At 35.7% G+C, this 27674-nt stretch overlaps 1 protein-coding gene across 1 annotated transcript in view; it reads left to right on the top strand.

The window, feature by feature from the left end:
• EFCAB5 (EF-hand calcium binding domain 5) overlaps positions 1 to 27674 on the top strand; it is a 120878-nt gene that overhangs the window by 1063 nt on the left and 92141 nt on the right. Inside the window, exons 2-3 of the mRNA XM_079130770.1 lie at positions 158 to 242; positions 23331 to 23907. Of these exons, the coding sequence (XP_078986896.1) occupies positions 23525 to 23907 (383 nt within the window). The 5' untranslated portion in view covers positions 158 to 242; positions 23331 to 23524. The remainder of the gene's footprint in view (positions 1 to 157; positions 243 to 23330; positions 23908 to 27674) is intronic.

The following is a 27674-nucleotide window of genomic DNA, read 5'->3' as shown; positions in this document are numbered from 1 at the left end:
CTTTGCTTCTATATACAACATTAAATCCTAGAAAAAGTAAGTAGGATGTTTAGTAGCTCCTACAAAGCCATTAACCCTCCTTTAATTGGGAGAGCTGATGCAACTTTGATGAAAAGCAACTCATTTTGAAATTGGTATTTGTATTCTCCTTTCTAAGAGCTCACAGAGTTTACCAGATGTTTCTGCAACAGAGACCAGCAACCGTGTGGCAGAAGAAGCAACGGATGAAATAAAATCCCAAGGTAGAGAAATAATCATTTCACATACACAATAGAATCTAAAACTGACATTAAATTTTCAGTGGGAAATTCATTCTTTTAAGATTTTTTATTTCAAAAATATATTCTAGGGATATGTTTTAAATGTCATTTGGGAAATAAAGTATATTTCCTTCACCCTCTATTAATATTTTTGAGGAAATTTTATGATTCTCCATCCTATGCTACTTAATTAAAGAGAAAATTTAGCCTAGAGAACTAATGTCTAGTATATGATCCATTAATATAAAAATGAAATGATTTTTAGTCATTTGGGCCACTTAACTGTTTTTGGTCCTGTTTATTCTTTTTAGTACTGTACTTGACCACACATTTTATTCTGTTTGATCCAGAGTTTGACCTATCCCCATCCTTTAACTAAATTTCACATAATTGTGCAAATTAAAAATTTACAGAACCAAAAAGACAACAAATGAACAAGACATTTCTCTCTTTCACAACAAACCACACCTAATTTCACTTAGTGAAATCCTATACCAAGAGAACTTCTATATAATATTTAAATTTCCATCAATTCAGTTTACCCTTTTTTTATTTTATTATTTTTTTATTTTAATTAAAAATCATAAATTTACATAGGGCAATGTTGTTTGATTCATTCTGTTATTTTTTCCCCTTCCCTCCCACCCCTTTTTTCCCTCTATACAATCCTTCCTTCCTCCATTCTTACCACCCTCCTTATCCCTAACCCTAAACCTAACCCTAACCCTAACGATAACCCCTCCTATCCCCCATTATATGTCCTCATCCGCTTATCAGCGAGATCATTCGTCCTTTAGTTTTTGGAGATTGGCTTATCTCACTTAGCATGATATCCTCCAATTTCATCCATTTCCTGCAAATGCCATAATTTTATCATTCTTCATGGAGGAGTAATATTCCATTGTATATATATGCCACAGTTTCTTTATCCATTCAACAACTGAAGGGCATCTAGGTTGGTTCCATAATCTGGCTATAGTGAATTGAAAAGCTATGAACATTGATGTGGCTGTATCTCTATAGGATGCTGATTTGAAGTCCTTTGGGTATAGGCCAAGGAGTGGGATAGCTGGGTCAAATGGTGGTTCCATTCCAAGCTTTCTGAGGAATCTCCATACTGCTTTCCAGAGTGGCTGCACTAATTTGCAACCCCACCAGCAATGTATGAGTGTACCTTTTTCCCCACATCCTCACCAACACCTATTGTTGCTTGTGTTCTTGATAATCGCCATTCTAATTGGGGTGAGATGGAATCTTAGGGTAGTTTTGATTTGCATTTCTCTTATTACTAGAGATGTTGAACATTTTTTCATATATCTGTTGATTGCTTGTAGATCTTCTTCTGTGAAGTGTGTGTTCATTTCCTTAGCCCATTTGTTGATTGGATTATTTGTATTCTTGGTGTAGTTTTTTGAGTTCTTTATAGATTCTGGAAATTAGCGCTCTATCTGAAGTACGAGTGGCAAAGATATTCTCCCACTCTGTAGGCTCTCTCTTCACATTACTGATAGTTTCCTCTGCTGAGAGAAAGCTTTTTAGTTTGAATCTATCCCAGTGGTTGATTCTAGCTTTTATTTCTTGTGCTATGGGAGTCCTGTTAAGGAAGTCTGATCCTAAGCCAACAAGTTGAAGGTTTGGACCTACTTTTTCTTCTATAAGATGCAGGGTCTCTAGTCTGATTCCGAGGTCCTTGATCCATTTTGAGTTGAGTTTTGTGCAGGGTGAGAGATAGGGATTCAGTTTCATTCTGTTGCATATGGATTTCCAGTTTTCCAGCACCATTTGTTGAAGAGGCTATCTTTTCTCCATTGCATATTTTTGTCCCCTTTGCCTAGTATGAGAAAATTGTATTTATTTGGGTTTGTGTCCATGTCCTCTATTCTGTACCATTGATCTACCTGTCTATTTTGGTACCAATACCATGCCGTTTTGGTTACTATTGCTTTGTAATAGAGTTGAAGATCTGGTATTGCGATACCCCTTGCTTCGCTCTTTCTACTGAGGCTTGCTTTAGCTATTCTGGGTTTCTTATTCTTCCAGATGAATTTCATGATTGCTTGCTCTATTTCTGTAAGGTACACCATTGGGATTTTAATGGGAATTGCATTGAATCTGTATAGCACTTTTGGTAGTATGGCCATTTTGACAGTATTAATTCTGCCTATCCAAGAACATGGGAGATCTTTCCATCTTCTAAGGTTTTCTTTAATTTCTTTCTTTGGTGTTCTGTAGTTCTCATTGTAGAGGTCTTTCACCTCTTTTGTGAGATTGATTCCCAAGTATTTTATTTTTTTCCATGCTATTGTGAATGGGGTAGTTTTCCTAATTTCTCTTTCTGAAGATTCATCACTTATGTATAAAAATGCATTGGATTTATGAGCATTGATCTTGTAACCTGCTACTTTACTGAATTCACTTATGAGTTCTCAGAGTTTTCTGGTGGAATTTCCAGGTTCCTCTAAATATATAATCATGTCATCAGCGAACAAGGATAGTTTGAGTTCCTCTTTTCCAATTCGTATCCCTTTAATTTCTTTGGTTTATCTAATTGCTCTGGCTAGAGTCTCAAGAATGATGTTGAATAGAAGTGGTGAAAGAGGACATCCCTGTCTTGTTCCTGTTTTTAAAGGGAATGGTTTCAGTTTTTCTCCATTAAGAATGATGTTGGCCATGGGCTTAGCATAAATAGCTTTTACAATGTTCAGGTATGTTCCTACTATCCCTATTTTTTCTAGTGTTTTGAGCATGAAGGGATGCTGTATTTTATCAAATGCTTTTTCTGCATCTATTGAAATAATCATGTGATTCTTAACTTTTAGTCTGTTGATATGGTGAATGACATTTATTGATTTCCGGATGTTGAATCAACCTTGCATCCCTGGGATAAAACCCACTTGATCGTGGTACACTATCTTTTTAATATATTTTGTGTGCGATTTGCTAAAATTTTGTTGAGAATTTTTGCATCGATGTTCATTAAGGATATTGGTCTGAAATTTTCTTTCCTCGATGTGTCTCTTTTTGGTTTAGGTATCAGGGTGATATTGGCTTCATAGAATGAGTTTGGGAGGGTCCCCTCCTCTTCTGTTTCATGGAATACTTTGAGGAGTATTGGAATGAGCTCTTCTTTAAAGGTTTTGTAGAACTCGGCTGAGAACCCATCTGGTCCCGGACTTTTCTTTTGGTAGGCTTTTGATGACCTCTTCTGTTTCATTGCTTGTTATTGATTTATTTAAGTTGCGTATGTCCTCCTCGTTCAGTTTAGGTAATTCATATGTCTCTAGAAACTTGTTGATGTCTTCGAGGTTTTCTGTTTTGTTAGAGTATAGATTTTCAAAATTGCTTCTAATTATGTTTTGTACTTCATTCGTGTCTGTTGTGATATTTCCTTGTTTATTCCGAATTTTAGTAATTTGAGTTTTCTCCCTCTTTCTCTTTGTTAGTGTGGCTAAGGGTTTATCAATTTTGTTTATTTTTTCAAAGAACCAATTATTTATTTTGTTAATTTTTCCGATTGTTTCTTTTGTTTCAATTTCGTTGATTTCGGCTCTGATTTTAACTATTTCCTGTCTTCTACTACTTTTGGTGCTGGTCTGCTCTTCTTTTTCAAGGCTTTGAGCTGTAGTGTTAAGTCGTTTATTTGTTGATTTCTACTTCTTTTGTTGAATGCACCCCATGAAATAAATCTTCCCCTAAGTACTGCTTTCATAGTGTCCCAGAGATTTTGATGTGTCTTTGTTCTCGTTTACTTCTAAAAATTTTTTTATTTCCCTCCTGATGTCTTCTGTTATCCATTCATCATATAATAGTGTATTATTTAATCTCCAGGTTTTGGAGAAGTTTCTGTTTTTTATTCTGTCATTTATTTCTAATTTCAATCCATTATGATCTGATAGAGTACAAGGTAGTATCTCTTCTTGTATTTGCTAACAGTAGCTTTGTGGCATAAAACATGGTCTATTTTAGAGAAGGATCCATATGCTGCTGAGAAGAAAGTGTATTCGTTCTTTGTTGGATGGTATATTCTATATAAGTTGGTGAAGTCTAAATTATTGATTGTGTTATTGAGATCTATGGTCTCTTTATTCAATTTTTGTTTGGACGATCTATCCAGCGGTGAGAGAGGTGTGTTAAAATCGCCTAGTATTATTGTGTTGTGGTCTATTTGATTTCTGGAATTGAGAAGGATTTGTTTGACCTACATGGATGAGCCAATGTTCGGGGCATAGATATTTATGATTGTTATGTCTTGCTGATTTATGCTTCCCTTAAGCAATATGTAATGTCCTTCTTTATCCCTTCTGACTAGTTTTGGCTTGAAGTCCACATTATCTGAAATGAGGATGGATACTCCAGCTTTTTTGCTGTGTCCGTGTGTATAGTATGTTTTTTCCCATCCTTTCACCTTTAGTCTATGGGTATCTCTTTCTATGAGATGAGTCTCTTGCAGGCAGCAAATTGTTGGATTTTTCTTTTTAATCCAATCTGCCAGTCTATGTCTTTTGATTGATGAGTTCAGGCCATTAACATTCAGGGTTATTGTTGTGATATGATTTGTATTCCCAGTCATTTGACTCATTTTTGTTTTTTGACATGATTTGATTTCCCCTTTATTTGGCTATTCCTTTAGGCTAGTTTCTCCCGTTGCTGATTTGCATCGTTGTTCTTCATCTCTTCCTCATGGAATATTTTGCTGAGAATGTTCTGCAATGCTGGCTTTCTTTTTGTAAATTCCTTTAGCTTTTGTTTATCATGGAAGGATCTTATTTCATCGTCAAATCTGAAAGTAAGTTTTGCTGGGTATAAGATTCTTGGTTGGCATCCATTTTCTTTCAGGGCTTGGTAAATGTTGTTCCAGGCCCTTCTAGCTTTTAGGGTCTGGATTGAAAAATCTGCTGATATTCTTATTTGTTTCCCCCTGAATGTAATTTGGTTCTTTTCTCTCTCGGCCTTTAAAATTCTGTCTTTATTTTGTATATTAGGTATTTTCATAATAATGTGCCTTGGTGTGAGTCTGTTGTAATTTTGTATATTTGGAGTCCTATAAGCCTCTTGTACTTGGTTTTCCATTTCATTCTTCAGATTTGGGAAATTTTCTGATATTATTTCATTGAATAGATTGTTCATTCCTTTGGTTTGTTCCTCTAAGCCTTCCTCAATCCCAATAATTCTTAAATTTGGCCTTTTCATGATATCCCATAATTCTTGTAGATTCTGTTCATGATTTCTTACCATCTTTTCTGTTTGGTCAACTTTGTTTTCAAGGTTAAATATTTTGTCTTCAATATCTGAGGTTCTGTCTTCCAGGTGTTCTATCCTATTGGTTATGCTTTCTATGGAGTTTTTAACTTGGTTTATTGTTTCCTTCATTTCAAGGATTTCTGTTTGTTTGTTTTTTTTTCAGTATCTCTCTTTATTGAAATGATCTCTTGCTTCCCGTATTTGCTCCTTTAACTGTTGATTGGTGCGATCATTTAATGCCTGCATTTGCTCTTTCATCTCCTCGTTTGCTTCCCTAATTGTTTTAATTATGTACATTCTGAACTCCCTTTCTGACATTTCTTCTGCTGTGCTGTCATTGGGTTTTATTGATATAGTATCTAGGTTTGTTTGGGACATTTTCTTCTCTTGTTTTCTCATATTGGTCAGGTGTCAGTGGGACTTTGTGATATTGCAGAATTCTTCTATTGGCTTATATTGTCCCTGTAGATTTCCAGTGTATCACCTTCCTGCCTTCAGTAGCCTGAAGTCTTGGAGTAACTTGATAATGCAGTGCTTCCAAGGAAAGCTGCCCCTAGTCCTCTACTAGTTCCAGGGCTTGGAGCTGGCTCTGTGTGGAAAGGCGCTCACTGGGCGGTCTGCTCTGGGAAGCTAGCCTGGAAAGGCGCTTCCCGCCAGAGGGGGCCGGGCTGCGGGCTGCTTGGGGAAGTCCCTGGCTGCCTTGTCCCGGTCCCTGAAGCAACCTGCGGGCAGGAACTCGCTGCCCTAGTTCAGGGAATTGAAGCTTGGTTCTGTGCAGAAAGGCTTTCACTGGGGGGCCTGCTCCAAGATGCTGGAGAATCTGGCCCTGTGGGAGGAGCCCACCGCAGGAGTGCGCAGGGCCACCTGGGGAGGACTCTAGCTGCTCTGCCTTACTCTAATAAGCAACCCAAATCCTGGCCTGCCATCCGGGCAGTGCTTCACCAGGTGGGGGAGATTCACCCCGAGGCTCTATTTTAGTCCGAGTCTCTCAATGCCTCCCCTTCTTGAATCCTGGGTTCTGGAGCGACTGGAGATGCAGTCACCCTCTAGTCCGCCATCTTGGATCGCCTCAGTTTACCCTTAATGAGTGTTAGTATGTGATAGACTACCAGGCTGAATTACAAAAATAATTATTGAAGTATTTTCTAAACTATAAATTACTGTGTAGATCCTAGTTATAACTTTTAGGTGCTTTTATCTGAAGCATTTTTCTGTCTTTTAAGCCAATTAAAAGCAAGTATTTACTATTTATTCTTATTAATACTTATTATAATACATTTGCATTAAGAACTAAACTCCCTAACATTTAGTTTGCCTTTCTTATAAACTGAGTACTATTTTCTTAGTTCATGAACTTTAAAATTTTTTCTTCCTGTCAAGTCTTTACCTGTCTGTTCTCCTCCACCCGATCCTACCCCTTAGTGTCCTGATTTTACTTCCTCCTCATCCCACCATTTCACCACCAAAACACCATACATATACTCTGGCTTGACCTTAATTACTAGACCAGGATAATAAATTAATTCATTTTAAACATGCCAAACAAAATTGTGACCAAGGTAATTGTTATAAATTTAATTGGGTGTTCAGTTGATCTGTAGTCAAATTTGCACCTGCAAAACTTCACATATGTATTATGTAATGTAGTTTATTGCCTACCCAGAGAATATCAAGAGTTTGTGGATTTTGCTACTCTTGTATTTTTAATTTCTCTTATTGCTTTTCAAAGTATATAGAGGGATGTATATTTTATTTGTTGATTTATTCACATCAGTATGTGATATATACTAAAAACATTGCAGTTTGCTGTGATATTAAATGAAATGCAATGTACTTATTTATTTAGTGATCAGTCACTATTAAACCTTATATTCTGAATCCTTCCTTTATGTAAATATATATAAACATACATGTAAAAGAAGTAGGAAGAGGAACTGCTACTTATCTGACAGTTTCAACATGTCAAAGAAAGTGTCATAATCCTGTTTCATACTTGTCAAAATTAAAGTGCTGTTATTTTACCAAGCAGTTCTAAAATTGCCCTCAAATACTTGTCTTTGCATAGAAAATATTGTGTTTAAATGTATATCAGTTCTTGGGCTGGGGTTGTGGTTCAGTGGTAGAGTGCTTGCCTAGCACATTTGAGGCACTGGGTTTACTCCTCAGCACCATATAAAAATAAATAAATAAAATAAAGTTACGACAAATGTATATCAGTTCTTTATTCTGGCTATCCTTCGTTTTAGGCTATAAACTTATTTTTCATTTTGAGAAATTCCTTTTTTTAAAACTATCAGTTTACCCAATTCTATCCTTATTATACAAGTTCCTAAGACTAATAAAGTTTTATAGAAAGTGCCTTCTTCTATAGCAATGGAATTTCAATTACAATAATGTTTATTAGTGCTTTTTTCCTCTCCTCCTTTTATGGTAGTCATTTACATTATGTACAAATGTTGAGAAATTCTGATAATAAGGACAAGGCACCTGAGTTTCAGACAGGGCCTGTGTTTAAATAGGAACATCATACAGCTTGCTGAGTGACCCTTCTGATTCAGTTTTCACCAGTTTAATCACAGTCAGTCCCATTAACATTATATAACATGAGAAAGAGCCTGCTAAGGCTTATTATATTGTGGATTATAATTCATTCCCATTTATGTCCTTAAATAGATTTTGCACTGAGGCTATACCCAGCAGTGGATCATGCCCTAAGTACAGAAAATAATAAATGTTCCTTATAAGGCTAGACCTTTCAAATTATGAACAAGGAAATCTTTTGTGTACCTACTTATTTAGTTGAAAGCTTTTATGCCTGAAGGGCCTGAATAGGTCTTTGTACAGTAGAAGGTGAACTGGTAGAGAGATGAAGGTGTTAGTGTTGGAGGAAAGCTTGAAAGGCTTTTAATTCTAGGAGGAATTTAGGAAATTGATCCTGAAAAAGAATTCCAGTGCTTAGCATAGTGCCAGGCATGTAGTAAGAAATCAATAATTATTTATTGAGTGAACAAATACTCAATCTGTAAAAAGTTTTGAGAATGCCCAAACTCAAATGTACTGAAAGGCCCTGTACCTGTTTGAAACTATATTCAGTTAAACCTCTAAATTAATTTGCCCTTGGGGCAGTTCTATAATTTGTGATCCTTGAATTTAGAGGTCAGCTTGTCAAAAGACAGCTTCAGATAGGCTTGTTCAGAATTCTGATTTATTGACTGCTGTTCCTCTCTTTTCTTGGTTTGCTGGTTCCAGGAGAGAAGTGTTTGACTAGAATTGTAACCAAACACATGTCTACTTCCATTCTGTGTATTAGTGAAAACAATGCAAGCACTAGGATTATTGCTTAGCAACCTATAATGGCCAAGCGCATGAGAGGAGCATTAGCAGGCTACAGTGAAGAAAGAAAATGCCCTAGTTCATGTGTGAGTTTACTAATGAGCCATGGCAGATGCTTAGATGTTAAGTTTCTATCCATCTATAGTATGACCCTTAAAACCAGCAGAAGAATATCTGCCTTGGGTTTGTGCTGAACAAATTAAAAGAAAAGCCAGTACATTAGAACCTGTAGACTTAAAAGAATTGTTCTCTTCCACACTTACTTAAAAATAAGAGCATTGTATATTAATGAATACTGTGACAAAACAAAATGGAGACATACCCTACTCACTTTCTTCCCACAAAAAGTGGTTAATTTGTTTACAATTCCTGGGAAGTGAGAGGGAGCCTTATATTTATCCTCCTCATATCCCCCTCATCAGAATAAGAAAATTTAACTAAGGAGGAAATAAAAACTTGGAAGGAAGGCTCATAAATACTATCTACTATTGGTAATGTGTTCTATAGATGAAAAGTTGCCTTTTAAAGTGTTTCTTCATAGATGAATTTTTCTCCTGGGAAGAAAGATGGATAGGATTTATTCTTCAGAGTATTGGTTTTATATATATGTATATATAATGTGTATATATATATGTAGTTTTAGTCATTGATGGACTTTATTTATTTATATGCAGTGCTGAAAATCTAACTCAGTGTCTCACACATGCTAGGTAAGTGCTCTACCACTGAGCTACAACTCCAGCCTCAGAGTATTAGTTTTTAGATAATTTTAAGGCAGCAAAACCTTTTTTCCAAGTTAAATATTATGATGTTCTCCAATTATGTAAAATAAATTGGAGCACAGGTGCTAAAGGTACAAATTCTTACTGTCCTATGGCCTTTGAAGCTCCTTTTTAGGATCCTGAGAAGCATATTTCAAAAACTACTGCTCCACAACAGGAATTCTTACTTTTATTGATGATCTTCTAAACTGGCACCACTCTAGAAAATAATTTAACAATATCTCATTGAACTAATTAAAATGCTTATACCTATGACCCTGTGTTTTAGTCCATTCCTGTTGCTATGACAGAATACCACAGACATGGTAATTTATAAACATCATAAATTTATTACTCATATTTATCTAAGCTGGGAAGTCTAAGATTAAGGCACTGGGCAGGCTCTGCGTCTGGTGAGGGCTTAGTCTCTTCTTCTAAGATGCTGCTTCAATGCTGTGTCCTCACATGGCAGAAAAGATAGAAGAGCAATAAAAAGGGGCTAGATACTTCCCACCAGTCCTTTTATAAACGTACTAATTTCATTGTGGAGAGAAGAGCCCTCATGACTTGATCTCTTCTCAAAGGCCCTCACCTCTTAATACTAACCCATTGAGTCTTAGGTTCAAACATATGAATTTTTTTTAAATTTTAATTTATTTTAATTGTAAACAAATGGGATACATGTTGTTTCTGTTTGTACATGGAGTAACAGCATACCATTTGCGTAATCATACATTTAAATAGAGTAATGATGTTTGATTCATTCTGTTATTTTTTACATCACTCCACTGCTACCACCCCTTTTTTCCCTCTATACAGTCCTTCCTTCCTCCATTCTTGCCCCCCTCCTACCCCCCATTATGTGTCATCATTTGCTTATCAGAGAGATCATTCGTCCTTTTGTTTTTTGAGATTGGCTTATCTCACTGAGCATGATATTCTCCAATTTCATCCATTCGCCTGCAAATGCCATAATTTTATTATTCTTTTTTTTCAGATTTTTTTTATTAAAAATCATAAATTTACATAGGGCAATGTTGTTTCATTCATTCTGTTATTTTTTTCTCTCCCACCCACCCTCCCACCCCTCTTTTCCCTCTATATAGTCCTTCCTTCCTCCATTCTTACCATCCTCCTTATCCCTAAACCTAAACCTAACTCTAACCCTAACGATAACCCCTCCTACCCCCCATTATATGTCCTCATCCGCTTATCAGCGAGATCATTCGTCCTTTAGTTTTTGGAGATTGGCTTATCTCACTTAGCATGATATTCTCCAATTTCATCCATTTCCTGAAAATGCCATAATTTTACCATTCTTCATGGCAGAGTAATATTCCATTGTATATATATGCCACAGTTTCTTTATCCATTCATCAACTGAAAGGCATCTAGGTTGGTTCCACAATCTGGCTATGGTGAATTGAGCAGCTATGAACATTGATGTGGCTGTATCTCTGTAGGATGCTAATTTTAAGTCTTTTGGGTATAGGCCAAGGAGTGGGATAGCTGGGTCAAATGGTGGATCCATTCCAAGCTTTCTGAGGAATCTCATACTGCTTTCCAGAGTGGCTGCACTAATTTGCAACCCCACCAGCAATGTATGAGTGTACCTTTTTCCCCACATCCTCACCAACACCTATTGTTGCTTGTGTTCTTGATAATCACCATTCTAATTGGGGTGAGATGGAATCTTAGGGTAGTTTTGATTTGCATTTCTCTTATTACTAGAGATGTTGAACATTTTTTCATATATCTGTTGATTGCTTGTAGATCTTCTTCTGTGAAGTGTGTGTTCATTTCCTTAGCCCATTTGTTGATTGGATTATTTGTATTCTTGGTGTAGTTTTTTGAGTTCTTTATAGATTCTGGAAATTAGCGCTCTATCTGAAGTACGAGTGGCAAAGATATTCTCCCACTCTGTAGGCTCTCTCTTCACATTACTGATAGTTTCCTCTGCTGAGAGAAAGCTTTTTAGTTTGAATCTATCCCAGTGGTTGATTCTAGCTTTTATTTCTTGTGCTATGGGAGTCCTGTTAAGGAAGTCTGATCCTAAGCCAACAAGTTGAAGGTTTGGACCTACTTTTTCTTCTATAAGATGCAGGGTCTCTAGTCTGATTCCGAGGTCCTTGATCCATTTTGAGTTGAGTTTTGTGCAGGGTGAGAGATAGGGATTCAGTTTCATTCTGTTGCATATGGATTTCCAGTTTTCCAGCACCATTTGTTGAAGAGGCTATCTTTTCTCCATTGCATATTTTTGTCCCCTTTGCCTAGTATGAGAAAATTGTATTTATTTGGGTTTGTGTCCATGTCCTCTATTCTGTACCATTGATCTACCTGTCTATTTTGGTACCAATACCATGCCGTTTTGGTTACTATTGCTTTGTAATAGAGTTGAAGATCTGGTATTGCGATACCCCTTGCTTCGCTCTTTCTACTGAGGCTTGCTTTAGCTATTCTGGGTTTCTTATTCTTCCAGATGAATTTCATGATTGCTTGCTCTATTTCTGTAAGGTACACCATTGGGATTTTAATGGGAATTGCATTGAATCTGTATAGCACTTTTGGTAGTATGGCCATTTTGACAATATTAATTCTGCCTATCCAAGAACATGGGAGATCTTTCCATCTTCTAAGGTCTTCCTTAATTTCTTTCTTCAATGTTTTGTAGTTTTCATTGTAGAGACCTTTTACCTCTTTGGTTAGATGGATGCCCAAGTATTTCATTTTTTTTGAGGCTATTGCAAATGGAGTTGTTTTCTTCATTTCCCTTTGAACTGTTTCGTCGCTTGCATACAAAAATGCTATAGATTTATGCGTGTTGATTTTATAGCCTGCTATTTTGCTGAATTCATTGATGAGGTCTAGAAGTTTTCTGGAGGAGGTTTTTGGATCCTCTAAATATAGAATCATGTCATCCACAAATAGTGACAGCTTAAGTTCCTCTTTTCCTATTCGTATCCCTTTAATTTCTTTAGTCTGCCTAATTGCTCTGGCTAGAGTTTCGAGGACAATGTTGAATAGAAGTGGTGAAAGAGGACATCCCTGTCTTGTTCCCGTTTTTAAAGGGAATGGTTTCAGTTTTTCTCCATTAAGAATGATGTTGCCCATGGGCTTAGCATAAATAGCTTTTACAATGTTCAAGTATGTTCCTATCCCTATTTTTTCTAGTGTTCTGAGCATGAAAGGGTGTTGTATTTTGTCGAACGCTTTTTCTGCATCAATTGAAATGACCATATGATTCTTATCCTTAAGTGTATTGACATGATGGATTACGTTTATTGATTTACGAATGTTGAACCATCCTTGCATTCCAGGAATGAACCCCACTTGATCGTGGTGCACAATTTTCTTAATATGTTTTTGGACACAGTTTGTCAATATTTTGTTAAGGATCTTTGCATCTATATTCATCAAGGATATTGGTCTAAAATTTTCTTTCCTTGATGTGTCTTTTCCTGGTTGGGGTATGAGGGTGATATTAGCTTCATAGAATGAGTTTGGTAGGGTACCCTCTTTTTCTATTTCCTGGAATGCTTTGAGAAGTATTGGAATGAGTTCTTCTTTGAAGGTCTTGTAGAACTCGGCTGAGAATCCGTCTGGTCCTGGGCTTTTCTTGGATGGTAGATTTTTAATGGCTTCTTCTATTTCATTGCTTGATATTGATCTGTTTAAACTGTGTATGTCCTCCTGGTTCAGTTTGGGAGGAGCATATGTCTCTAGAAATTTGTCAATATCTTCGGTACTTTCTATTTTGTTGGAATACAGATTTTCAAAGTAGCTTCTCATTATATTCTGTGTCTCAGTGGTGTCTGTTGTGATATTTCCTTTTGCATCATGTATTTTAGTAATTTGAGTCTTCTCTCTCCTTCTCTTTGTTAGTGTGGCTAAGGGTTTGTCTATTTTGTTTACTTTCTCAAAGAACCAACTTTTTGTTTTGTCAATTTTTTGAATTGTTTCTTTTGTCTCAATTTCATTGATTTCAGCTCTGATTTTAATTATTTCCTGTCTTCTACTACTTTTGCTGTTATTCTCTTCTTCTTTTTCTAGGACTTTGAGCTGTAATGTTAGGTCATTTAGTTGTTGACTTTTCATTCTTTTCTGGAATGCACTCCATGCAATGAATTTTCCTCTTAGCACCGCTTTCATAGTGTCCCAGAGATTTTGATATGTTGTATCATCGTTCTCATTGACCTCTAAGAATTTTTTAATCTCCTCCCTGATGTTTTCTGTTATCCATGTTTCATTCAATAGCATATTATTTAGTCTCCGTGTGTTGGAGTAATTTCCGTTTTTTTATTTTGTCATTGATTTCTAATTTCATTCCATTATGATCTGATAGAACACAAGGCAGTATCTCTATTTTTTTGCATTTCCTAAGGGCTGCTTTGTGGCATAACATATGGTTTATTTTCGAGATGGTTCCATGTGCTGCTGAGAAGAAAGTGAATCTGCTCGTTGATGGATGTAATATTCTATATATGTCTATTAAGTCTAGGTTATTGATTGTGTTATTGAGTTCTATGGTTTCTTTGGTTGTTTTTTGTTTGGAAGATCTATCTAGCGGTGACAGTGGTGCGTTAAAGTCACCCAGAATTCTTGTGTTGTGGTCTATTTGATTCCTGAAATTGAGAAGGATTTGTTTGATGTACAGGGATGCACCATTGTTTGGGGCATAAATATTTACTATTGTTATGTCTTCCTGATTTATGGTTCCCTTAAGCAGTATGAAATGTCCTTCTTTATCCCTTCTGACTAACTTTGGCTTGAAGTCCACTTTATCTGATATAAGGATGGAAACTCCTGCTTTTTTACTGAGTCCATGTGCATGGTAAATTTTTTCCCATCCTTTCACCTTTAGTCTGTGGAGTCTTTTTCTATGAGATGAGTCTCTTGCAGGCAGCATATTGTTGGGTCTTTCTTTTTAATCCATTCTGCCAATCTATGTCTTTTGATTGATGAGTTTAGGCCATTAATGTTCAGGGTTATTATTGAGACATGATTTGTATTCCCAGTCATTTGGCTTATTTTTGGTTTTTCAGTTGGCTTGGTTTCTCCTTTGAGTGGTTTTTCTCTAAGGTAGTTCCTCCCTTTGCTGACCTCCATTGTTGTTTTTCATTTCCTCCTCATGGAATATTTTGTTGAGAACATTCTGTAGCGCAGGCTTTCTCTTTGTAAATTCTTTTAACTTTTGTTTATCATGGAGGGATTTTATTTCATCTTCAAATCTGAAGGTCAGTTTTGCTGGGTATAGAATTCTTGGTTGGCAACCATGTTCTTTCAGAGCTTGAAATATATTATTCCTGGCTCTTGTAGCTTTTAGAGTCTGGGTTGAGAAGTTGGCTGCTATCTGTATTGGTCTCCCCCTATATGTAATCTGATGCTTTTCTCTCACGGCCTTCAAAATCCTATCTTTATTTTGAATGTTAGGCATTTTCATTATAATGTGCCTTGGTGTGGATCTGTTGTGATTTTGTGCATTTGGTGTTCTGTAAGCCTCTTGTATTTGATTTTCCATTTCCTTCTTCAGGCTTGGGAAATTTTGTGCTATGATTTCATTGAATAGGTTGTTCATTCCTTTGGTTTGTACCTCTGTGCCTTTCTCAATCCCAATAATTCTTAAATTTGTTCTTTTCATGATGTCCCATAGTTCTTGGAGATTCTGTTCATGATTTCTTACCATCTTCTCTGTTTGGGCAACTCTATTTCAAGATTAAATATTTGGCTTCATTGTCTGAGGTTCTGTCTTCCAAGTGGTCTAGTTTTTTGGTGATGCTTTCCATTGAGTTTTTTATTTGGTTTATTGTTTCCTTCATTTCAAGAATTTCCATTGTTGGTTTTTTTGTTTGTTTGTTTGTTTGTTTGTTTGTTTTTTTAGAATCTCTATCTCTTTGTTGAAATGATATTTTGCTTCCTGCAGTTGCTCTTTCAGCTTATTGGTATTATCATTCATTGCCTGCATTTGCTCTCTTATCTCATCCTTTGCTTCATGAATCATCTTAATCATGTATAATCTGAAGTCCTTTTCTGACATTTCTTCTAACATACTGTCATTGGGTTCTATTAATATAGAATCTAGATTTGTTTGGATCATTTTCTTCCCTTGTTTTTTCATGTTGTTCATGTATCTTCCCCTCCAGCAGTGCAGATCTGGGATATTGCAGATTTCCCCCTATAGGCTTATAGTGGCCCTATAGGTTTCCAAAACCTTTTCTTTAAGGGGAGATCAATATTAGCAGTGCCCAATTCAGACACTATGCAATCCTAGACCAAATAGCCCCTATGAGGACAATAACAAAATTGTCATAATAAACAAAATGAGTTCAAATATTATCTTTGGTAAAACAAACAGATTTGCAATAAGGTTTGCAGTTTCAAATGGAGGACAAAGAGGATGCAGAGGGATGTAGAATGTGGCTGTTAATGGGATAAGAAAAGAATATACAGAAGTTCTAGAAAATAGAGAGTGTAATCAAAAGAAATCGGATGTTAGCATGCAAAAAAGGGAGAAAGAGACTCTGAGGGAACAAGTAAACAAAAGGAAAAGAGAGCAAGAAAAGTAAAGAAATAAAAACTTAAAATTTTTCAATAAGGAGAAAAAAGAAAATCTACAGTACAACAGTCATATAGTAATGAAACCTCCCAGAGTTCAGTAGCCTGATGCATGAGAGGTACCTGACAATGATCTCCAAGCCTCCAGCAGGCATCTCAGGATGGGATTTGCCCCACCTAAAGATTGGAGCTCTGGCTTCCAGGATTATCCAAGATGGCCGCTCTGGCTTCAAAATGTGTTGGCAAATGGGGAGCTGCAGCTTGGGGTATGAACGTGGTCGGCTGGAGGTTCTGGAGGCTGGGTGCAGTTGGTCAGGCAGGGGTCCTGGAGGTCGGGTGTGTTTGGTGTTTGCGGGATCCTGGAGGCAGGGTGCAATCAGTCGGTCTGGGGTCCCGGTGATGCAGTCATTTGGTCTGGGGGTCCTGGCGGCAGGGAGCAGTCAGCCGATGTGAGGGCCCCAGAGGCAGGGAGTGATCGGTCAGGCTGAGGGATCCTGGAGACGGGGTCAGTCCTGCCAGGGGTCCTATGGGGCCTGGCTGTTGTCTCAAAATGGCGGCAGCCACATGTAATCAGACCTGCAGGTACTGTCACAGTGAACTTCAAGGCAACAGCAGGCAGTTGGTGCTCTACTGGTGGTCAGCGATCAGTTTGCTGACTGTTGTCGGACTATTGGGAGGTGAACCTCGTGCGTTGGTTGATGGATAGGTGAAAGGCAGGCAATGGACAGTGGAGAGGCAGGCAAATGGCGGATGATAGGCGCCTGACAGTGAGCAATCTGCTCTCAAAAAAGGCGTCGATATGTTGGCAGACTGCAGGTGATCACAGCAGACAAATGGGGTAAACAGCAGGGGATCATATGCAGCAAAAACTGCCTCACCAAGAAACAGATATCCTCTCCTTGAAACCGGAGTTATGGAGGGACAAGGAACACAGCCTCCCTCTAGTCCGCCATCTTGGATCTCTCCAACGTATGAATTTTGAAGAGAAGCAAACATTCAAACCACAGTACCCTGCAAATCTTAATAATATACTCTAGAGAAACATATGTGCACAAGAAGATACATGCAATGATTTTCATACTAGGATTGTCTGTTATAGCAAAACCAAAATAAAACTAGAAACATCTCAATCTCTATCCAAATGAGAATGAATAAATATATTACGATACAATGATTTAATGAAAATTATGAAACAGTGAAAAATGCATCTATCAGTTAAATTAATTTTCTGTATATAATTTTAAGTATAAAAAAGGCTACAGAATACACATGATATAAAATCATTTTTATAAAATTAAAAAATAACAACAGTTTTATATTACTTAGATATGATAACACAAACAAATACATGGAAATGATGAACATGAAACTCAGAATAGTATTTCTTTCAAAGTTTAATTATATGAGAGGCCTTAATATGTATGTCATTTTTTCATATGCTAGTATTAGATAAATGGCTACTTATCATCATTATATTTTTGGATCTTAAATATTTCATAGTGGCTAAGGTTAAAAGAACCCATTGCTCTAAAGTTATGGAGGCTCTGGTCTCTTGCCCTTTAATTGTAGTAGTACTATTTAGTGAGATTTATTAATGCTTGAAGTGTGTCTCAATAACTACTTTCTAGTTGCATTAAAAATAATTAGTATAGAAATAATTTTCAGATGTAGTTCTGGTTTTTCTCTGTATCCACAAAGTAATAGAAGCAAAATGCTTCAACATACATTGTCCTGATTCTACTGGGATTTGATGGGGCACTGATATTCTTCTTCAGTGGATATTTCACTAAAAGTACTGAAACTAGGGCTGGGATGTAGCTCAGTGGTAAAGCATTTGCCTTGCATGTGGAAAGCTCTGGGTTTGAACCCCAGTTTCAAAAAGAAAAAAAAAAAACAAACTGAAACTACTTTATAGCTATGCCAGGAAAAAAAAAAAAAAAAACTTAAAATTCCTATTAATTCCTCCATTCCAATTGCCTCAGCAATCATGTGTAGAAAAAAATTATCCAAATAGCTTATTGTTCAGAGCCTGAGTTGACAATGTCCTACAAACCCAGAACAAGCTACCCAGTTATACTAGGAAGAAGAAGCCATGTAATTTATATGCTGATGCTATGAAAATACGTGATTTTTTGGGTTCTTTTTTTGTTTTTTTTTCCGGTACTGGGGATCAAACTCAGGGCCTTGTGCTTGCAAGGCAAGCACTCTACCAGCTGAACTATCTCCCCAGCTCAAAATATGTGATTTTTAATCTCTGATAAACTTTGAATATTACTTGGAAATATACCTATGCATTTGTAGTCTGCTCCTTTCTATCCCCACAAGTTATTTCAAAATTTTATCTTCCCCATCAAGTCCATGATCCTACCATTCCTTGGGTTTAGCAATATTTATTTTATTCCACAAAAAATAGAGGTTGTTAGATGGAATTTTCCGAACTTACATGCCATCTCAGTTTAGTGTAAGAAACATCTTATCTCATCCAAGGCTATTATGTATTTTTGACCTCCTGCATTTCTTCCCCAGGCCCTGAGGCTCATCATCTAATCTCTCTCCTGTCTATTCTATTTTTCTTCCTACTTTGCCTTCTGCCTCTAAAACTCTAAATAAAGTCAAATCTATCCCATATTTAAAGAAATCCTTTCTCACCAAAAGAAAAAAGAGAAAGAAATGAATCTTTTCTTTCTCAGTCTCATTCTTTGTAATAATTTTTCCACTCATTCACACTGCACTTTACCTTGAAGTTCCTCTTCAACCCACTATAGTCTAGGTTCCATTCTCATCATAGCAACCACTGTCCCTAGGTTCCATTCTTAAACACAGAAATTGTTTAGTGAAAACAACTGAGTGCTAAATCAAATGTATTCTTCCCACTTCTTGTATCATTTGACATTTCCGCAGCATTTGACACTGTTGACTACTTTGAGTGATATATCTTTTTCGTCTACTCAGTATATTTGCGGGTGGGGATCGTGCTGGCCCTTTAGATCTAGGAATAGATGGTGATGCAAATCTGAGCAATCAGAATGCTCTGTGGATGGTTCAGAAATAGACATATAATGTATGCCAAGTCAATTAAAACTTTTCTCAGATTTTTTTAAACTGGAATTTAAGGGCAAATATCTTTCAAAAGTCAGTAATTACATGGATCATGTAAATCTAAAGCTGCTGGTGACAAATTTTAAATCAAAATTTGAGAACAACCTATGTAAAAATCATTGACTCTGACGTAACTTTCCTATATACGTATATAAATATACTACAATGAATCTCACCATTATGTGTATCCACAAGACACTAATTTAAAAAAAAACTATAAACAGCAGAAAAATCAATGGAAGGAAGGGAATGTTGTATGGGAGAGGGGAGGGAAAGAGAAAGTACTCAGGACTCAATTAGAGCAATTATATTCCATGCTTTTATAAGTATGTCAAAATGAATCCTCATGTTATATATAACTAAAAAGAATCAATAAAAATAAAAACATTAATTCAACAGAGCAAAACTGAGACTAGAGGTAGATTTCAGCTGTGTCTGAAAATAGCTATATTGCTGGCTCAGTGGTGGCGCACTTGCCTAGCATGTATGAGGCACTGGGTTCGAGGCATCCATTATCCATTTCTCTAAGCAATTCTGGGTTTGTTTGTTTGTTTTTTTAATTTGAGAATGGTATTAGAAACCAAGATCTGAATACCAGATTTCCAAGTTCTCTTAATTTAAAAAAAAATGTTAATAATATTCTTATTTCTCCTAATTTCTTTGCTCTGAGATATATGAATTATAATAGTAGAGAACAGATTTACACTTTTTCTATTAATGATATTTCCTTAGGTGGTAGTAGTTATTGCATTTGTTGAATTTAGCCATGGAGATAGTTTTACTTAAATATTCCTCGTGTGTCTTCTGTATGTGTAATTACGTTTGCATTTGAGATTATCTGCTTGCTTTTGTGTGGATCTTTCTGTTTTTTGAAGTCTGCTGCCAGTAATTGTGGAGGAGGGGTTAGATGTGCAGACCATAAAATCTGTCAATAATTCATTTTCTCTGTGTGTGTGTGTGTGTGTGTAAATATCATCTCTCTAGTGTAAACTTATATACTCTTGTCTCAGTGCAGGGGTAAATGTCTCTGATACCTGATGATTAGCTCAAATGGGGATGAAGATACACAAAAAGATCAATCATTCTTCTGTTTCCCTCAAAGCTGCCCCAAATTTTGCAGTGGTCTTCTGTATATTTTTACTCCTATAGTTTCTTTAATCAATTGAATCCTACCTGCCTTGCATTTTTCAGAGATTCTCAAGATTTCTGATTTGCTGAAGGACCCCTTCACGATGCCAGCATTCTTTTTTAAAAATATTTTTTAGATGTTGTTAGAGTTTTATTTTATTTATTTATATGTGGTGCTGAGAATTGAACCCAGTGCCTCACACATGCTAGGCAAATGCTCCACCACTGAGCCACAACTCCAGCCTGATGCCAGCATATTACATTGGATCATATTACATTACATTACATGGATCATGTAAATCTAAAGCTGCTGGTGACAAATTTTAAATCAAAATTTGAGAACAACCTATGTAAAATTCTTGAATCTGACCTAACTTAAGCATATTTAAAACTGTACAACAGAACCTTTCCCGAAATTGCTAAAGATTTTCAGTAGGGAAGGGAAATAGGTGCCTATTTTCTGTTCACCATCTTGGTCTAATATCTCCAACCTGCATTTTTAAAAAATTGTTTGCACTATTTAGTTGTAGATGGCAGCAGAATGCATTTTGATTCATTGTACACAAATGGAGTACAACTTTTCATTTCTGTAGTTGTATGATGTAGAGTCACACCCATTCACGTAATCATACATGTACATAAACTAATGATGTTTGTCTCATTCCTCCATTCTTCCCTTACCACCCCCCTCTGTTATGTATCAGTATAACTTATCAGAGAAAATGTTTGGCCTTCAGTTTTTTGGGATTGGCTTATTGGCTTATTTCACTTAGCATGATATTCTCAAACTCCATCTATTTACCTGCAAATGCCATAATTTTATTCTTCTTTATGGCTGAGTAATATTCCATTGTGTGCATATACCACAGTTTCTTTAGCAATTCAACTATTGAAGGGCATCTAGGTTGGTTCCACAATCTAGCTATTGTGATTTGAGCTGCTATAAACATTGATACGGCTTTGTCACTGTAGTATGCTGATTTTAAGTACTTTGGGTATAAACCGAGGAGTGGGATAGCTGGGTCAAATGGTGGTTCCATTCCAAGTTTTCTGAGGAATCTCTACACTGCTTTGCAGAGTGGCTGCACCAATTTGCAATCCCACCAGCAATGTATGAGTGTACCTTTTTTCCTCCACATCCTCACCAACACCCATTGCTGCTTGTATTCTTGATAATAGCCATTCTAATTGGAGTGAGATGAAATTTTAGGGTAGTTTTGATTTGAATTTCTCTAATTACTAGAGATGTTGAACATTTTTTAATATATTTGTTGATTGATTGTATATCTTCTTTGAAGTGTCTGCTCAGTTCCTTAGCCCATTTACTGATTAGGTTATATTTTGGTGTTAAGTTTTTTGAGTTCCTTATAAATTCTGGAGATTAGTGCTCTATCTGAAGTGTGTGTGGTAAAGATTTTCTCCCACCCTGTAGGGTCTCTCTTCACACTTTTGATTGTTTCCTTTGCTGAGAAAAATCTTTTTAACATGATACCATCCCATTTATTGATTCTTGCTTTTACTTCTTGTGCTTTGGGAGTCTTGTTAAGGAAGTCTGGTCCTAAGCCTACATGATGAAGATTTGGGCCTACTTTTTCTTCTCTTTTGTGTAGGAACTCTGGTCTAATTCCTAGGTCCTTGATCCATTTTGAGTTGAGTTTTGTACAGGGTGAGAGATAGGGGTTTACTTTCATTTTGCTGCATATGAATTTCCAGTTTTCCCAGCACCATTTGTTGAAGAAGCTATCTTTTCTCCATTGTATGTTTTTGGCACCTTTGTGTTGCATGAGCTAACTATTTATGTGGGTTTGTCTCTGTGTCTTCTATTCTATATCATTGTTCTACCTGTCTATTTTGGTGTCATTTTTGTGACTATTGCTCTGTAGTATAGTTTAAGGTCTAGTATTGTGATACCTCCTGCTTCACTCTTCCTGGTAAGGATTGCTTTGGCTATTCTGGGTCTCTTATTTTTCTAAATGAATTTCATGATTGCTTTCTCTGTTCTGTGAGGTACATCATTGGGATCCAACCAGCATTTTAAAAGTAAAAACATGTAAAAGTCTGGAAATATAAGAATACTAGAAATATATTTGAATATATATACATGTGTGGTAGACTCTTTTTACTACCTACTGAGAACACATTTTCCCACCTGTTTGCCTGACAATTGAACCTCAATTTTGTTGGTTTTTGTTTGTTTTGGTACTGAGGATTAAATCCAGGGGCATTGAGGCATTGAGTCACATCCCTAGTCCTATTTTGTATTTTATTTGGAGACAGGGACTCACTGAGTTGTTTAGCACCTCGCCCTTGCTGAGACTGGCTTTGATCTCTCAATCCTCCTACCTCAGCCTCCCGAGCCACTGGGATTACAGGCGTGCGCCACTAAGCCTGGCTTGAACCTCGATTTTGTAGCAGATAGAAATCACTTGACTTCAGAGAAACTTGGTTCAACTCTAATATCAAGGAATAAATTGCTGTTGGTCAAAACTATTCATAGTAATTCCATTTGCCTTTGCCAGCTACTGGTCTGTGTTGTGGGCACATATCCTAATTATAGCCAATGAAATATGAAGGGAAGTCTTGAACCTCTGGGATTACAGGTGTGTACCACTGCACCTAGCCCCAATTATTTTTTCTTATGAGGAAGTGATGCCTGGAGCCATAAGAGCCATTGTATGATCATAAGGTACAAGTACAAAAAATGAACCAAGAGCAATAGAAGCAGGTTGAGTACTGAATGAGATCCCTGAACTGCTGATTAACTCCTGATTAAGTCAACAGTAAATGTTTTCATGGTTCAAGTAACTATTGCCAGACTTTCTGTCACTTTTAACTGATGGTGTTCCAAAATCCATGTAAATGGATGTACAAAGCTTTTTTTGTAATAATATGCTAAAATTCCATTGATTAAAATCTACTTCTAATATTTCTTACATTTCACTCTTTTTCCCCTTAGAATCTAACCTGGCAGGGCAGCCAAATGCTCCAACTAGTTCAACAAAGGCCCCTACCACTGAAATCTCAGGGAATGTTGTGATTAGAAAACCTGCAAAAGTAATTTTTTCTTTAGATGAAACTAAACCAAAATCAAAGCTCGAACAGCCATGGAAGAAAAACCTTTTGGAAAGAGTGGAGGCAAGCGCCAGGAAAATGCAGCAGAAAGTAATAGATAAGGATAATATGAAGAAGGAACTAGAAAAAAAGTCTGAAAAAAAACTCCCTAAGGATAATTTGGCCAAAGAGTGGTTTAATACTGAAAGCACAACACTGAAAACTCGTGCATATTTGCTCGATAAACTTCTACCCACCTTAGTTCCTGGAATGGAAAAAATGTTAATGCAATTAGAAAAGAAGAAGATTTTGACAGAAGATGACATTCCAACCAAGTTTGACCCAATTAATTATTTGGGAGAATATTTAATGAGAAACAATCCTTATTATATCAAAGACCCAGCAATGTCTGGTTACCAGAGGGTAATGAGAGATGTCACAGAAGACCTGAAGGTACATGTTCCTGACACTATCTGCAACAGGTAAAGTTTGTACTATTTTCTTGTAAAAAAAAATTTTTTTAGTTGTAGATGGACACAATACCTTTATTTTTATTTATTTATGTGGTCCTGAGGATTGAACTAAGTGCCCCATGCAGATGAGGCAAGTGCACTATTGCTGAGCCAAAACCCCAACCCCAAAGTTTGTATTATTTTTGATTGATTTTCTATTTCATTACATTGAAAATCTAGTAGAACAATAATGTGAATATAAACAGAACTTCAAAAAATGATGTTATGATTATTCAAAAAGTATTTATTGAGCTACTACTATGTGTTTCACTTTTTTCGATGTACTGTGGAGACTAATGAAATCCATAAAAAGTTATTTGTATTCATAGATTTAATTGTCTCACTAGGACTCCATGTATATGTTTATTTCTCTATTTATTCTCCTTGCACTAAAAAATATGACAGTTGGGACTACCTAAAAATTTAACTTTCTAGATAGGTGATATATTCTTCTGGTTTGAAAGGCAAAATGTATAAAAAGTGGAAAATTCCCCTTCCATTCTTATCCTCCATCCACCTAGTACTCCACTTCTGCCATAGAAACTACTATTTTTAGTTTTCTATGAATCTTTATAGAGTTCCTTTATGCATACATTAGCACATACAAATATGAATTCTTAATTATCTTCCTTTTACATAAAATCATGTAATGTGAGTTACAAATATTTCCCCATTTTCCATTTGCCATTTATCTTTTGTCATGCAAGTTTTTTTTTTTAATTTCTGTGGAGTCAAACTTAATTTTTATTTTTCTGGCATCCATATTTTGAGTCACTGTTACATTTCAAAATATTAAAAGAATTCTCCCATTTTTTTCTGGACTTATTATGGTTTTATTTTCATTTTAAATATTATCCATTTGGAATTTATCCTAGTAAAATATGTAAGGTAGGAATCCAACTTAATTCTTTTTTCAAATGACTACTTAGCAGTCCCAATAAAAATTGTAGAATAGTTTATTTTTGCCCCATTAATTTGAGATGAACCTTTAGTCTAAACTCCTGCATATTTTAGAGTATATTTCTGGATTTTTCCAATTCTTGTTCTGTTTGTTTCCCTTTTATGTGTGAGTACCACACTGCATTAGTCATAGAATCTTTTCATAATATTTCTATTATCTGACAGTGCTGGTGACCATTATTTGCTCTTCTTTTTTCTAATGTCTTCTAGTTATTGTGTATTTACTTTTTATATGAACTTTAGGATTAACTTGTCTACTTGGGGGAAAGAAAATCCTCAGGAGAAGAAACCAGAACAAATCTTTATAGATATCTGATTATATGTATTAATTAACTTAGGAAATGAATGTCTTTTTTTAAAAAAATTTCACCAGTGCTGGGAATTGAAACCAGGATTGAAACTCTTACATAGTAGGCAAGTGCTTTACCTCTGAGCTACTTCCCTAAACCTTTCCTTTTCAATTTTTGTACTTCTAACATCTTTCTCTTACTTAAGTGCATTGACTATTACCTCTAATACAATATTAAATAACAGTGGTAATATGGGGATTCTTGTCTTGTTTCCTACTTTAATAGAAGTGCTTTTTTGTTGTTGTTGTTACTGCTTTACCATGGGAATTTCCTTTAAATAGCAATTATAATCCATTGGAATATTTTATTACAAGAAAAATTTGTGTAGGGGCCAAAGATGTAGCTCAGTGGTAGAATATTTGCTTAACATGCATAAGACCCTAGATTTGATCCCCAGCACTGCCTCCACCAAAAAACCTCATGATTTCTGTCTTATGGAGTGATTTTTTTTTTTTTTTTTTAATTGAGACTGAGGGCTGGGGTTGTGGCTTCGTGGTAGAGTGCTTGCTTAGCATGTGTGAGGCACTGGGTTCGATTCTCAGCACCACATATCAATCAATCCAATAAAATAAAAGTCTATCGACAACTAAAAAAATTTTTTTTTTTAAAAATTGAGACTGATTTGCCAAATGCTTTTTCAACATCTATGGAAATGATCATTTGCTTTTCACCCTAGATCCATTAATGAAGAATTTTTTATTAATAGATTTCTTAATAGTGAATTATCTTGGAATTTCTGAAACCACTATCACTTGGTTGCTATGTACATTGAAATATACTTTCTTCTAGTAATACAGAATAAACATTTATTTCCTTTTAATTAAAGAATTTCAGAATTTTTTTGTATCTATACAAAAAAAGAGAGAGAGATCTATCAACCTATCATCAGCCACTGCCAGTGGTAGCAAAAGAAAAAAAATTTCCTTTCTGAGGAAGGGTTCTTTTTTGAGCATTATTATGAATCCAAGTATTATTGAGCATTATTATGAATCTATTCAATGTTTTTTAGTTACAGTAATATTTTTTCTTTTTCTTTTTTTGTAATGGGAATTGAACCCAGGGGCACTTTACCACTGAGCTACTTACCTACTCTTTTTATTTTTTATATTGAGAGAGGGTCTCACTGAGTTGCTGAGTCTGGCCTCAAACTTTTGGTCCTCCTGCCCTTATCTGGTGAGTCCCTGGGATTACAGGCATGCATCGCTGCACATGGCTCATTTTAAGTTTCTGATGTCAAAGTACAACAACTTCAACTCCTTTGTTTTTTTGACATTACTCCTTTAGTCTCTGAAAGAAACTTTATGCATTTTAAGGATTCCTGGACCCTTTTAATGGAGATCATTAATCTGGTAGCCTGGAGTGCTCATACATATTGTATTGTCATTGTTTCTAGGCCCTTCAGGATTAAGAAATATAATTTTTAAGTTTCACCTTAATAAAGTTTATTTTTTAAAAAATATGTATGTACACACACTCACTCCAGTTCAGAATAACAGGATAGAAACTCCTTTAGTGTAACAAAATCTTTATGTGAAATATTCATTCAGTCTCCTTTTAACAACTAACTATAAGGGATAGGAATATTTATTCTGTGTGTATTTTTTACTTTTTTTCCATTTTTTAAAAAATCTTTCATGGAAAAAAAAAAAAAAAAAGCTATGACCCCCAAACCAGAATTGCCAAACACACCTAAAAGGAAAATGGCAGGCACATCTAGTTTGGGCATAGATAACATGAAAGATGCAGACTGGATAATGTAAGAACAAAAACAACTCAGTTTTAGTGCATTGGTAGGCCAAAGGCTTACACAATGGGTATCTGACTCTTTTAAACATCACTACATTGATCCAAGAAGAAATCAATGAAAATTTTTCTACTTACTTCATTGAAATATTATACGATATAAGCAATATAACTTTAAAATAATGAGTTCATATTGATAATTTTGTATCAAACACAATGTTTCAGGATTCTTATCTAATTTCCCTGATTTTACATTTGTATTTCTTTTTTATCTCATACTGAAAGTCTTGGTTCCTAACAACATATAAATATATAAAATAGCTTCAAAATAATAATGCCAGCAAGTGTACTGATAACAAAAATACTAAATGAGGTTTTAGATTTACCTGAAACTTTATTTGGTCCTTAGACTATATCCCACTAAGTATCTGTGTATGAAAAATGATGCCATACAAAAACAGGCTTTAAATTCTTTTATACCAGAGAAACTCTTTTTTTAAACCATGACTCAAAACCATAAAAATAATGATAAATTTGATTACATAAAAGTTAAAAGCTTTTTGCTTGGCAAATTGAGTCACAACTACTGAAGTGCAAAAACACTGAAAGACAATCTGTAAATAAGTGAGCATGACTGTGTTCCAATGAAACTTTATTTATGGATACTGAATTTGAATTTCATAT

Source organism: Sciurus vulgaris, assembly GCF_902686455.1.
Source record: "Sciurus vulgaris genome assembly, chromosome: 3".
NCBI classification, from domain to species: Eukaryota; Metazoa; Chordata; class Mammalia; order Rodentia; family Sciuridae; genus Sciurus; species Sciurus vulgaris.
The sequence above is the reverse complement of the archived record's forward strand: the minus strand, read 5'-3'. Positions and strand labels throughout refer to the sequence as shown.